At 35.3% G+C, this 15779-nt stretch overlaps 1 protein-coding gene across 1 annotated transcript in view; it reads left to right on the plus strand.

Moving 5' to 3' along the window:
- LOC140447559 (peptide transporter family 1-like) overlaps positions 1-15779 on the plus strand; it is a 58176-nt gene that overhangs the window by 37583 nt on the left and 4814 nt on the right. Inside the window, exon 9 of the mRNA XM_072540273.1 lies at positions 6480-6725. Within this exon, the coding sequence (XP_072396374.1) occupies positions 6480-6725 (246 nt within the window). The remainder of the gene's footprint in view (positions 1-6479; positions 6726-15779) is intronic.

Consider the following 15779-nt stretch of genomic DNA (forward strand, 5'->3'; position numbering starts at 1 on the left):
CCCTGGGTGGGTCTTGGCTGACTGTACAACTTTTTTCCAATTTGTTCGGCCTTCCATCAACCTAGGGTCAAATGGAATGTTTATTTTCCGGAGATCTGCGTGGATGTTATCTCTCCATCGCATTCTGGGACGTCCGAGTGGTCTATTGCCTGTGGGAATCTCCTCCCATACCAGTTTGGTATCGTTGTGTATATCGCAAGTGTATCGTCGGTACCAAGATACTGGTGATTATGTCCGCCGACAAGGAGGAGGCCATAAACGAATAACAACGGAGAGAGATAATCGATTTCTTGTACCGAAATCCCTGAGAAATCGACATTTGACACGTGCTAATCTCAAAGAAGAGCTTAGAGAGGTCCGAGATGTGGTTGCCAAAGTTTGGACAGTCAGAAAGAGACTGAAGGCAGCGAACCTGACACCAAAAAGGGTAACTACGGGTCTCAAGCTATCTACAGCCCAGAAGCAAAGGCGATTAGAAGTTGCTCTCGAACATCTGGATTGGGACGACTATCAATGGAGCCAGGTATTATTCTCTGACGACAGTAGGATCTGCCTACATGGCAACGACAAGATTTGCTTAATGTTGTATACGATAAATTGTGTCATATGGAGGCGGTTCTTGTATGTTTTGGGCAGGCATTTCCATGGATGGGAAAACTGAGTTGGTTTTCGTGCCTGGTGGAGGACGTGGAGGAGGTTTAAAGCGGATCAGAGACATTTTAGATGGACATGTGGTTCCATGCGCGGGATTTATTGGTGATGCCTTTATTTTAATGCTCGATGCCATACAGCACGAGTCATGAGATTGGTATACCTGCATTAAATAGGCCTGCTTTGAGCCCGGAAATAAATCCCATAGAGCATGTTTGGGATGAGCTTACACGAAGGGTCCGGGACTTAAAAATCGTGCACCAAGGAGCATAATGGAATTGAGCTGAGGAATGAACAAAAATTTATTAGAAAAGTCATCCGATCCATGCGAAATCGAGTGAAAAGTGCAATTAGGTGTAGAAGTGGTAATATCAAATACTGAAAAATAACGAAATTCATTTTGTAATTAATGATTTCTCTGTTTATAACGTCTTTCTTGCGTTAGTTCAAATTATGAATATTTAGAAAACTCTGTTCGTATTGTATATTGTTTTTATAATGCGTCTTCCAAATAATGCGATAGTAGTTTTTGTAAGTTCAATATTAAAGTTATTGTTTGCACATTATATCTTTGTATTTTCATACTTCTTACATTGAAACAGAAGGCGTAATCTCAAATATCGCTTTTGAGTCGATTGTTTTGCACATAAATGTAGTTCATTTTTTTAGCTGGTTACCAATTGTCAGAAAAGTGAAAATATATTGTTACCTAGTTGTTTATGCCTTGTGCACTTATTTTCAATTTTATTTCTCGATCAATGTTTACTTTTCATCAAACTATCCATAAATTTTATGAAATCTCTCTAGACTTATTACGTATTTTACTGCTATGCATTCTATAGCTTAAAAGTATTCCGTGTATGACTTAAAATCGTTTATCATAAAACGCGTTACTCCTTTTTTACGAAAATAAATTAATGTAATTCATTGACAGCTCATATTACCACTACCACAAACGTCAGTTCTATTTAAAATGTAGAATGCTTGCGTCGACTATGCAGCATTTGACATAATTATGTATCTGGATTTAAAAACATCAATACACAATAAAAAAAAGTTTCGATACACAATAAAACCAATCCAAACAATAACCAGCCTCTCTACAAACCTCTATTCAACATGTACTGTTAAATATTTTAGTCTGTTGTGTCATTGTTTAAAAAAGAATGGCGTATAAGTAATGCAGTACCGATCAAGTTTCATTAGTATTCGGTAATAATACTAAAACAGGCCATTCATGTTCCGATTTTTAATCCGAAAAGTGGATCTGATTTTACAACTTCCGCAGTTGGATCTGAAATCGGACCGTGAGTGGGCTGGTTGGATTAGTTGGACAACTAGTGGTACGAGTAAGAACATCTAGAGGAATGACTTGAAGGTCCGACTTCTGACTGGCGACGAAGTGGGAGCGTGAATGGTGAAGTTGGAAGTCGGATCACAGGCTTATTCCCAATTAAAATACTAAATTTGCTACAAGATCACTTTGTAACTGATATTTCCTCCCTGTATACAATTTTCGAAATTAAGAGTGGCACAGAGACGAATAGAACGGTCTATGCAGGGAGTGACGTTGCGGGACCAAATAAGAAACGAAGATCTGTGAAGAAGGACGAGTATTGCTGATGTGGAACGCGTAGCGGAACTAAAATGGAATTGGGCAGGCCATGTAGAGAGAATGCATGCCTCACGATGGATGAGCAAAATTACACATTAGTAGCCAAGAGCAGACAAACGTAGTAGGGGAAGACCATCTACATGTTGGGCTGACGACATCAGGCGTATCACGAAAAATTGGTAAGAAAGAGAATAAAATCGCAGAGAATGGAGGAGTTTAAGGAAGGCTAATGTCCAGCAGTGGACGTGATAAATAAAGACTGGATGATGATGATGATACAATTTGCTTACAACATCAGCTTCAAACAAAATCTCAATTGGTGCTGTCAAGTGGCCAGAAAGCGTAAAGGTGCTACAAGGCGTTGTTCAGTACCGACATATTCACGCATGACGGTATCTGTTTTGGAAATGAGTAGACCAATTTAGAGGTAGTTTTTGTAATCATCCTCATCAATGGCATTGAGTAATTTCGTGTCACAATAGTTCACAGGATCAACAAATAATTTCTTCATCCAACATTTTTTCTTCTTTTTTTAAATGATAAGGATAGCAAACATAATGCTGCCATTTTCCTTCTTCTAATTATATTTTGCGTAGTGTTTACTCTATACATTTTTTAGTTAAGCGATGTACACCGTCGTGAAAATAAACTAGAACTGAAGTTGGACGTTGGACCTCTAGTTGGATAGCAAGTCGGAGCGTGAGTGGAGACGAATATCCAACTAGTAGTTCTACTAAGTGGGACCGCAAGTCGAAACGTGAATAGCAGCTTAACCTATTTATGAACGCACCATTAATATTTGAATGTAAATAAATACATTATTTATTTCCTTTGAGACCCTATGAGAGAGAATAACAGTTCGACACTGAAGCATTGGCTGACATAGTTCGTACAATTGTTCCACAGTTGAATTAACAACAAAATATTGTGCACGATACTTTGATAGAGCTGTGAACATTGGATCTGGTGAAATTTATTTCATTGATGCTCCAAGAAGGACAGAAAAACTAATTTGATTATTTTTGGCGAGGATCAAATCGTAAAATCAAGTAGCCCTAGCGTTGGCCTCATCTGGAATAGCTGAAACTTAATTAGAAGGTGGATGAACTGAACATACTGCCTTAAAATTACCATTAAATGTGCAAATAAATGATACCCCAGTTTGTAACATGGTCAAAAATAGCGCAATGGGGAAAATTTTACAGGTATGCATTTTAATCGTTTGGGACGAATATACGATGGTGCACAAGAGGTCATTGGAGGCACTTTAACAGATATTCGTGACAATCAATACATTTTGGGTGGAACTATGATTCTAAAGTACATTCGTTTACGAAATTCCCATCTGTAAACATGAGCACGTGTTGATATTCGCCGTCTCATTCGTCAAGAGGCTATTAAATATAATTTATTACCTTAAACCAGACAGATTATCAAATTACAGATCCAAACTTGCCAGCGTTTTAAATTCAAATTGTATCGTGTTGATTTTTTAAGTTAATATATTGTGTTATATTTATGTTATAGTTATTGTTAAGTTATTTACTGGTCGTGTTATTTTTTAGAGTTTAGTTTAATTGTGATATAATAATTAAATTTCAAGAAATTCTTACACTAACAGTTTCAAAAGTAAATATTTTTAAAAATCATATGATACACATCGGTTCGACCCTGTTTGGCTTTCACGTGCTTCTATTGACAATTGGGAATTTGTAAAATGACTACGGTTTATTGTGAGGTGATTTTGTCAGAATCTTCCAATTATTTTTCGATCAATTACTGCGAATGAACTAAACGCATGCCTATATTATCTAATTTGTGGCGACACGTAAAGACTTCAATTGACAAGTAACATGCGAGTGTTATTACAACAAGATCAAATGAAATGGTATTTTCGAATCGAAGCAGTTGTTAGACATTGAAAATGGTAAAGTCATTTCGACAGGATTGATCACATTACCCACAGATTTCTGTTACTTCACAGACAAAGAGTAGCTTATTTAGCGTATATTTTTGGACACAGAGGAACAGTTCAATAAGCGTAATTGGCTGAGTGAATGAGTAATATTGGCGACAAAATACAGATGTAGATGATCGATATATACAAATGTTTTGAATTCATTGAAATTGCCTGGACTTACACCTCAAAATTTATAATTAAACGTAGGATCAGTTACCATATGCTTCTTCTTTTTAATGTTCCATCTCATATCGGAGGTTGGATATCATAACGGCTATGGTCACTTTGTTGGCTGCTGCTCCGAAAAGTTGTAGTGAACTACAGTTAAACCATTCTCTAAGGTTATTCAGCCAGGAGATGCGTCTTCTTCCTATGCTTCTTCTTCTTTGGATCCTTCCTTGCATAATAATTCTCAGCAGCTCATATTTTTCTCCTCTGGTTATGTGGCCCAAATACTCTAGTTTTCTTCTTTTTATGCTGTTCATAATTTCTAACTCCTTATTTAGACGTCGTAGTACCTCAGCATTGGTAATCCTTTGAACCCACTGAATTTTTAATATCCTTCTGTAACACCACATTTCGAACGCTTCCATTTTTCTTATGTGTTGTTTCTTCAATGTCCAAGCTTCCATTCCGTATAGTAAGATAGAAAATATGTAAGATCTTTGAGCCCTTAATCTGAGATGCAACTGAAGGTCTCTGTTGGTAAGCATTGTCTTCATTTTCACAAATACTTGCCTTGCAGTTTCAATTCGGACTTTGATTTCTCTGCTTTGGTCATTTTTGTCATCAACCCAGGTTCCCAGATATTTGTATGTCTCTACTTTTTCTATTTGGGTTTGCTCTATCATTAATCTTTCATTGCCATGATGCGTTTTTGAGACAATCATAAATTTAGTTTTTCTCTTATTTATTTTTAGTCCGTACCTAATGCAATAATCGTTAATTCTATTTACCAATTCTTGTAGCGATTCCAGGGTGTCTGCCATTATAACGGTGTCATCAGCGAATCTTATATTATTTACTATTCTTCCGTTTACAGAGATTCCATCACCCAGATCCGCTATCGCTTCCTGGAATATGGCTTCACTGTACACGTTAAACAGTAATGGTGACAGAACACAGCCCTGTCTTACTCCTCTCTTTATATCTATATTTTCGGACTTTTGTTCTTCTATCTTTATATTGGCCTTTTGATTCCAATACAGAGTGATAATGATTCGTAAGTCTCGTCTATCTATATCTTTGTTTCTCAGTACTTCTATTAGTTTTTCATGTCGGACCCTGTCGAATGCCTTCTCGAAGTCGATGAAACAGGAATAAATATCTAGGTTCATATCTAAGCATCTTTGAGAGAGGACATTAAAAGCAAACAATGCCTCTCTCGTTCCCAGTCCCTTGCGGAACCCAAACTGAGTATCATCCATATCATCTTCTAGTTTTCTATATAATCTTCCATGAATCACCTTTAGAAATACTTTGAGGGTATGGCTTATTAGTGATATTGTCCTATAGTCTGAACAATCTTTGGCATATACTGTTTTTGGTATTGCTACAAAGGTGGACACCAACCATTCCTGTGGGATTTTTCCAGTTTTATATACTTCATTAAATACCATATGCTGCGTAACATTAATTAATGTCGACTATGCAATCGAACGATAATTCCAACAGACTTACCATTTGATTTTAAGCGTCTCCAATTTCCGGTGTGTTTGGCTTTTGCAATGTAGATAAAAAAATTGCAAAGCTTGCGAAAGTTTGGAAGTTTGCGAAATTAACTTAGGGCCGGTTGTTCGAACGCTAATCAAAACTTGATTGTAATCAAATATTTAATTACAAGCAAATACGTCACATCGGCTGTCAACATTATTAAAAATTGCTTATTATTGTTATTGGTTTGTAAATAAAAACATGAAATTAACATCAGAAAGAGTTTAATTAGGGTTTATCATAAATTAAAACACAAAATAATAAAATTGAATAAAATAAATCGGTCAACATAACCTCAAAATGTGACGTATTTGATTTTAATTAAATATTTGATTACAATCAAATTTTGATTAGCGTTCGAACAACCGGCCCTTAGAATTTTAATGTTTCGCGCACGGTCAATCATTCGCTCGTCGAAAAGCCGTCATCGTTGTATATTTACGCACCGCAAAAAAAAAACAAAAATATTGTTTATCAGAATCGTCAGGTCAGCAATATTAATCAATTGAACACTGTTTACTTTCAATTATTTTCTTTCAGAAACAAATGGAGATGGATTATGCGATTGTGACAAAACCCAATGCAGTCCATATAGCTTGGCTACTTCTTCAATATTTTATTATAACTGCTGCAGAAATTATGTTTGTTATCACAGGATTAGAGTTTTCGTACTCTCAAGCCCCGGCCTCAATGAAGTCTTTAGTGCAAGCTTGTTTTTTATTGACCACTGCGTTTGGAAACTTGATTATTGTCATTATATCATCCATGGAGATTTTCGAGAAAAAGGTAGGCTATAGCAAAAACAATAATTTTGGAATATTTTATATTTTTACATTTATTGACCAAATATCGTTTTGAAGCTATTTTCTTGTGGCATGTTAAAGTAATTATTTAAACGGGAATAAGCCACAATTAAATGTTAAAGTACGTTTATTGACGTTTCAATTTCCACTTCGGAAATCGTTCTCAAAATACAAACATTAGTAAACTAAACAAATTTTGGTTTTTGTTACTTGGTGAAAAAATTCTTTTAATAATTTAATTTTATCTGACTTATTTATATTGACCATTCAGACATACATTATACATTTTAAAATAGACGACTTTAAAATGATATTGCCAAAATTGAAACGTCAATAAACGTACTTTATCTTTTAATTGTGGCTTATTCCCATTTAAATAGTAATTACTTATTGACCAAAGTTTTGTAAAAATATATCCCACAACAGGTCATGTTACATATAACCTGTCTACTTATTTGTAATTATTTACAAGCTGTAATCTAAAGAAATTGTAGCTATTTTGACAAACTGTTTAGATCTGTTTGCCGTGAGACATCAAAAAGTTATCGGTACTTTTTTTAGGCAACAGGTTCCTCGAAAAGCCTGCACAGGTTTTCTTAAAACAAAAAGTCAGTTAGGTTTGGCTTAGTTTAGAGATTTTCTAAAGAGATATCCAAAGATTTTTTTAGAACTACTGAGGCTACCATAGCTGCCAGAGCGAGAGGCTTTAATAAAGAAGCAGTCGCTAAGATTTTTTCTCTTTTAGATGAAATATAAAATAAAAACAACACAAATTCTATGATAATATATAATATCGATGCGTCTGGTACCTAGACGGTCCCTAGCAAGTTGGCCAAAACGGCGGAAACAAGCTGGGTTTCCTAGCAAGCGCTGGAAGAGAACAAAATGTCACCATTGACGGGAACAAAATTTCTGTGTAAAGATTGCGGATCAATTCATCCCTTCAGCAATAATATTCCCTCGTAAACAAAGGAATGAATTATTTAACAATAAAACACTGAAAACTTTGTTTTCAAAACTTCCACAAATTTTTATTTTAAATTATTATCACTACAGCTGTTTCGGCTGATTGCCTTTCTCAAGTGATCTGTTTTTGGCTTTGGTTTACACTTTATAGTCTCTAATGAAATCAGTTGAGGAGGGGAGAACTGTTTGTCTCAAGCTGGTCATTCAGAATTATATCTGTGTTTTTTAATTTGTTGATCTCCTGTGAAACATACCAGTACCTAACAGGCAACTCGACCAATTTCTATCTTATATTAATTCTCTTCATAGTCATATTGAATTTACAATAGAAACAGAACAAAATCAATCCATAAATTTTTTAGATTTAAAAATTACCAGACTTAAAAACAAACATGACTTCTCCATATTTCATAAACCTACCCATACTGACACGACTATTCACAATTCATCATCCCATCCTACACAACATAAACTGGCAGCCTATCATAGTATGTTACATAGATTAACAGCAATTCCTATGTCAAAATACAATTTTGAGACAGAATTAAATATCATTAAACAAATAGCAGTAAACAATGGATACAACGAACAAACAATTAATAAAATGTTAAATCAAAAACTACACAAGAAAGCCCTGAACTTAGTATTTCCACCACCAGAGAAAAAACCCAGTACCTTCTGCTCGATTACATATACAGGCAAAATATCAACAAAAATAGCCAAACACATAAAAAAGAAAGGAATAACACCAGCTTTCAGAACAAATAATAACCTAGGCAAATATATTAAAAACAATAAGAGCCAACATAAAAAACACCTACACAGTGGTGTGTACAAACTTAAATGTGGCGACTGCCCAAAAACTTACATTGGTCAAACAGGTAGAAATTTTAATAAACGAATAGCAGAACATAAAAGGGCTTTCAATAATAGAAAAACAGATTCTACATACGCACTTCACCTTCTAGATCATAATCATTCTTTTGATGACGAATTTAAAATTCTACACATTCAAAATAAAGGCCTTAAGCTATCTTTGTTAGAATCTATGGAGATCAACAAATTAAAAAACACAGATATAATTCTGAATGACCAGCTTGAGACAAACAGTTCTCCCCTCCTCAAAGAGACTATAAAGTGTAAACCAAAGCCAAAAACAGATCACTTGAGAAAGGCAATCAGCCGAAACAGCTGTAGTGATAATAATTTAAAATAAAAATTTGTGGAAGTTTTGAAAACAAAGTTTTCAGTGTTTTATTGTTACATAAAATGAATTTCCATCAAGTAACGGTCGAATCCATCAATTATTTGAATGAATTATTATTTCAAGGTGCCCCATATGGAACACTTTCTCTTTACAACGAATCTGGATACATGAAATCTGACGCCATCATTCTGTTCTTAAAACATTTTCAACAACATACACAGTGCTCAGTTGAAAATAGGGTCGTAATATTGCTAATTTTATGTCCTTTTAACAGGCATATGTCCCTTTAATCCGAACATATTCCAATGTTAGAAATTTAAACCACCGTGAACGAAATATAGTGAAAAAAAAATCGGTTGCCTGTAAAGTCGGCTTTACGGGCGAAGATTTTACGTGACAACGTCTTTTTCTCGGTAGAATATTTATTGATATGAATATTATTAAATTGCACAATAGGAACAAGGAATTGAATGAAAATAAGAATTGCACAAATTTTAACTATAGAAATATATTTTGTTTACTAAAACATTGTACATGTAAACTTAAACTTAACTAATTTCTATTTGAGTGATTTTGTTGAGGATAGGACGATGATAGGAGAAATAGCATCGCACCAGCGGACCGATCATGTTTGAGTGGGAGAGAGACGCAAGGCATTCGCCGGTCCGGCGGGCCTCTCTCTCGTTCGGTGACTCATCGTAACAGACGTGAGCGGGCGTTACACTTTTTCATGAGTGACTCCGAGCCACAACCTAATTTAAGACGTTGTCACGTCAATAAAACTATTAATCCCATCCATGAATAAAAAACTCATTCTCTACGAAGAGATACTTATTCGCTTCCAAGTACTTTACCCATAAGAACATAGAAATTCATAATATATCTTCATCATACGAGTGGGAGGAATGGGATGCAAATAGACAATCTTCATAGCAGCCTTTTTGGAAATAGTCCGGCGGGGGGATTATCGGAAAATAAAACTTTATTTATTGCAGCTTCAAATCCGGAAGTTGTTGCTTCAAACCATAAAGTTGACATTACAAGCTCTGCAGCTAGTAATTCAATCATAATTTCCGAAGTAAGCACTTCAGAACAGAAAGATTACGTTAAAAGGAATGAAATATAATATATCTCCACTACCTCAATCACCTTCTCAGGCAAAGTGTTTAAGGATCTTCGCAAGGATCAACTGTTTTCACCTCCACATCAAATTATCTTTTACTTTACAAGCAGATAGAAAATCAGTAAGCAAAAACATGTTTATAAAAAAACAAAGAAAATAAGATATTTGATGATAATAAAGACGACGCCTCCTGTATATTTTGGTGGGTTTATTCAGTAAATCGCAAGCGAAGGAGGTTTGGATTTTAGAAATATAGGGGTCATTTTACCTCATGGATGGGGTCATTTTACCCTAACCATGGTGTAAAACGGTCCCTTTAGAGCTTTTCAAAAATAGTGTTTTCTTTTAGCTGTATACTTATATACACTTTTTTCAAAGAAATATGTTCTGCTATGCCCCACTTATTGTCTGATTAAACTGTACTGCGTTTTTTATTATTTCTAGCCTAAAAAAATGTTTGGGGGGGACTATTTTGTCTCACTCTCCCCTATATATGTTCGTGTCATTCAATTCTTTTTAGTATATCCATTTGTTTTGCTACTGTTGCATATTCAATAAATACTGGTCTTACTAAGTTTTATTTGTCCTATTCTTCTAATATCTCTGACATAGTTTTTAATATCCAGCTGTAGTTCAGTTTTATCTATTACTGACATCGCTTTTTCTTTTAAGTTATCCACTGTTTCATCTTCAGTTTTAGCTATACCATAAATTACCACATTTTTCTTTCTTATTTCTCTCTCCAGATTTTCGACTTGGATTGGTGACTTCTATTTTAAATTTTCTGTTGTCTTGTTTAACCAATTTGTTTTCTTCTTTTATTTCTATATTTGGTAAAATATAATTTTTTCGCCAATTCTTCTATAGTAGCTTCTCCATTTTGGCTTTAAGCTTTCGTATCTTCCGTACTCTAGAAGCGTACTTTTTTAAACTATACTAGTTTACTGTGTTCTTGAACGTTTAAGTTGCAAAATCGATTTGAGTTTGTTTGATTTATTTGTTTTAATTTACCTTTAAGAACATTGTATAAAAGAAACATAAAAACTTACAACACGAAGTTAGTCTAGAAAATTTTTTACATTATCACAAAAAATTAAGTTTAAAATTCTTAATCTATTACTGTAATTGTTAATAGATTAAGAATTTTAAACTAAATGTTTTGTGATAATGTAAAACATTGTATGGACTAACCTCATGTAAGTTTTTATGCTTCTTTTATACAATGTTCTTTCGTTTTTATTTTATTGTATTACTGAAAAATTAATTTAAATTTATTTTAGTATATCCTGATGAAGCAAATAAATTTTGCGAAAGTTCGAGATCGGAGTTTTACTTATCCTGCCCCTTATAGTTAATGACGGCAGAGTCGCAGTATCCAGTAATTCACTTTTTAGATAATCTTCTTCCTCCAAGAAAATGTTCTTTTCGATTAAATCCTTGATTTGCCTTTTGTTCCACAATTATTTCGGGAAATCAAATTTGCGGGAGTGGTAGGACGCGTTATCCAAAACGACAACGTTTTCTTTGTCTTTCGACAAGTTTGGTATTAACGTCTTCTCAAAACATTCTTCATATAGATCCTCGTCCAATTCATCGTGGTAATCAGCGGTTCCCTTCCTTGCCAAGAAAGTTAATTCGACTCATGCCACAAAACCAGTTTCGCTTACAGCATGAAGAGAACAAACCGATACCTCTTTGGGTTGGAGTCCAGTAAAGAGTCCTTTTATGAAGTCATCTCGTGGATTCTTAATCGTTGTGTCCATTCCTTTTTGACTGAAGCATCGATGTTAGTCCAAGACTCATCGATATAAACAAGGTTTGCATTATCCTTCTCCCTCAATGTTTTCATTTGTCTGAGGTACTTGTGTCTCCAAGATATTTATTTTTTTTCCATCATTATTGAATCTTGACTTCTTTTTGCTGGTATGTTTTCCAAAAAAAAAACCATGAAAAATTTTCCTTATTCGATATTTCACTCTCTCATCGCAAGTATTCTCGCGTGAATTGAACTGGAAACTGTTTTTCTTCCTTTTTTGTACTGGCTTCAGTTCGCCTTGTTGAGCCTCTTCGTGGATATCATAAATTTTGCATCACAACCGCATATTTCCGACACTTTTTCCACAGTAATAGTCAAGCTGTGAACATTTTTTAAGTTAAGATGATAGTATAATACATTTAACACCACACGTTTTACTTGCACACTAAGAATCATACCTTGTTTGAAATTCACGACAGACACTGGCAACGGCTCCATGATGTAGGTACTGTCATCCGCTTGTGAAAATGAAATAGAACTGAGCTTTCATAGTTTTTGCCAACAAGTTTTTGGTCTAATGGCCAGTACTCAATCGACAAAGAGACATGTTTGCTTTACGTGGACAATTGGGATTAAAACTGATTCGCTTCTAATAATGACTTTATAATTATCTTTATTTCCCAAAAGAATCTGTTTACAGTGTATTGAAAATTGATAAATACTAAATTTTGGATGGAAGTCATTAATTTCAAATCATCCGTATATAATAGATAATCAGATTGTATTATTATAATACTAAATCCAGATTCACTGAGCCAAAGTGTATTCAATCAGTCAGTCTCGTTCAATAAGCCCTGGTTAATTAGAATAATTATTTCAGTTTCGATATGGTTTTCATCTGTTATTTAAAGATGAATTTTACTCTTCCAATATGTTTTAGAAAGGTCACAATATTATCATGGACTCTTAATATAGGTAGCAGAAAGATTCTTCTTCTTTTTGTACGCCTGACTAGAAATTACTGAGTCGATTACAAGTTGTTCTTTACAGTCAGGACTACACAGGATGTAACCAATTTATACCAAAGTTGCAAGACAAGTAATCGGTACTTGGCTTGATCTTGGGTGTGCATTTGATCTTTTAGTATTAAATAAATTGTTCCCTAAGTGAGAAAATTAAAAATAGCATGAATAAATAATATTGATCAGCACCCACGAACATTCTGCAACTTCTTTGGCCAGAAGTTTTCCACTCCATCTGATCATGGAGATTTCCAGTTATAAAGTTATTTAGATTTCTTAGTAGTGATGGTGTGTAATATTACTTTATTATTGATACCTGTGTATCATATCTTCGAACCATCTAGCATAGGTATTAAGAGTAGCAGACGATGAGATTTGATTTTCTTAAAAATCATGAATTTCTTCCTGGCTTGGCACGATCTATTGGAATTTTCTACAGCAGAATTGAGTTTTGCTATAGAACACCTTCTCTAAGTGCTCAAATAGTGTATTTTTATATGTCCGGTCCTATTAAACTACCCTGCTTTTATTCTAGCGGTGTAAAGAGAAACTGATCTAGTTTTATTATTTTGATTTTTACTATAGCAATACGTCTCAAATTGTATTGTCTTGGTTTCTCCCTCTTTAAATAATTTATTTCCTTATCGCCACTGTCAATTGATAAACACGTGTTAAAATCGTGCCGAACTTTAATAAAACACCAAACTTCCAGGTACGTTCTGAGAAATTAAGAATGTCAGTGGTGGCACATACAAATTTGACAGTTTATCGCGTTTTTTCTTCAGTTAAAGCATTATAGTATCTTAAAAAGTACCTGTGGTGTTTAGTTACTGTTTAGTTTATTCTATTGTACCGTTTTTAAATTAAATGAGCGGTTCTTAATTTATATAAATATATTTATTAATAAGTTTACAGCACGAAAATATCTTATCAACTAAACTTAGCTAATATCGGAGCTACTTATATATAAAAGTTATTATGTACTAGAATATTCTGGAATAGGCCACCTCTAATTCGCCTGTTTGACGGGTTGATCTTTCCCGCGCCCGATACATCTCTGGAAGCTTCTTGTCGCTTCGAGATGCAACCGTTACATGGGCCACGCCGAATGCATGTTCGTAACACTGCTCCCCTCTTAGATCTGAGCGTCCCGATCAGCAACTCTATATGTAGGCCCAGGATGGCGGAATCTACAGGACCCTTCAGCTTTGCATGAACCCCTCAGAAAGAAATAACAGTCTACTGTCTTTGAAGGACACGATCTCTTCGGATTAATGCAACACACAGTAATTCGTACACCGGTTTCTCGGAAGATCACTTCAAGCATGCTTCTAACAATGTTCAAATCCAGATTTTCTAGTGCATGGCCTATCTTGGGTAAGGCCAAATTCTTGATGTCATAATTGCACACGATTTTCTTCAAATTAGTTAGAGCACGCCATATATCCTCGTAGCTTGATCTGTCTGTATACGACTTCCTGGTCACCATATACAGCAAAGATCGAGGCCCATCTTCTAATCTCAGTACTCTTCCAACGTTAGGCTGCTGATTTTTTAACTCGTCCAAACGACGGAACTTCTTATAAAATACGAATGAGATTCCTTTAGTCATCTCAAGATCTTGGGCAACACAGTGGACTAGAGAGACGTTATGCGGAACACTAAAAAGATCCTGTTGAACTTCTGTGGCCACGCCGAATCTAGCACTCTTTCTCTCTGCGTAATTTCACATAAAGTCATTAAAGCTTGGTCGCTGGTCATCTTTTATCTCATGTTGAAGGGTTCGTGCTTCTTCTGTTTCATTTTGGTTTACCTTTGGCAGTAGATCATCTTTTAGCACTAGACAATTCCATTGGCTCCAGTAGCACTTGACTTCGGGACTACATGCACTAATTTCTTGCCAAGAAGGTCTTTCACTTCGACGCATTCAATCCAATACTCTTATTATACATGGATCATCTCCTTGAGCGTCTTGTAACTGTTGAGGCTGCCATTGATCATTAATGATGGTGGTTCGTCTCACGGGGCAAAGTCGTTCTTCTAATTTAAGACAGTGTTTACAATTTGCGCTGCACGACCATCTCGAAAGGGCATCCACATTTACATGAACTCTTCCAGCCCTGTGTTCGATCTCGTAATCACATTCTTGTAATCGTTCTAACCATATTGCCATCTGGCCCTCTGGATTACGGAATTGTAGGAGCCATTTTAGAGCGGCGTGATCCGTGCGAAGAAGAAACTTTCTGTCATACAAGTATTTATGGAAATGCTCGCAAGCCTTTACTACGCCTAGCAATTCCCTCCTGGTAACGAAATAGTTTCTTTCTGGTTTCGACAAGACTTTGCTAAAGTAAGCGATGACTTTCTCCTTCCCATCTTGGATTTGGGAGAGAACAGCTCCTATTGCACTATTGCTGGCATCGGTGTCCAACACAAATTTTCCTGCCTGTCTAGGGTAGGTTAAAATCGGTGCACTGATCAGAGCCATTTGTAAGTGTTCGAAAGTTCTTTGACACTCTTCGCTCCATGTATATTCTTTGCCTTCTGTTAACTTTGTTAATGGCTTGGAGATGTTGGCAAATCCTTTGACAAAACGTCGGTAATATGTACCTAGACCAAGGAAACTTCTAATTTCGTGTTTATCTCTTGGTACTAGCCAATCCTTCATTGCTGCAAGTTTTTCAGGATCAGCTGTTACACCATTACTCGCTACAATATGTCCCGAGTACTTCACTTCTCGTCGAAACAAGTGACATTTTTTCGGACTTAACTTCAAATTTACTGCCCGCAATCGTTGAAAGACTTCTATCAGATTATTTTCATGTTCATCGAAGGATCTTCCAACCACAATTGCATCATCCAAATAAACCAGGCATGTTTTCCATATTAGACATCTTAAAACTGCCTCTATTAATCTTTCAAATGTGGCAGGGGCATTACATAAACCAAAGGGAATAACTGTG

The sequence above is a fragment of the Diabrotica undecimpunctata genome, chromosome 8 (assembly GCF_040954645.1).
Source record: "Diabrotica undecimpunctata isolate CICGRU chromosome 8, icDiaUnde3, whole genome shotgun sequence".
In the NCBI taxonomy this organism is placed as follows: Eukaryota; Metazoa; Arthropoda; class Insecta; order Coleoptera; family Chrysomelidae; genus Diabrotica; species Diabrotica undecimpunctata.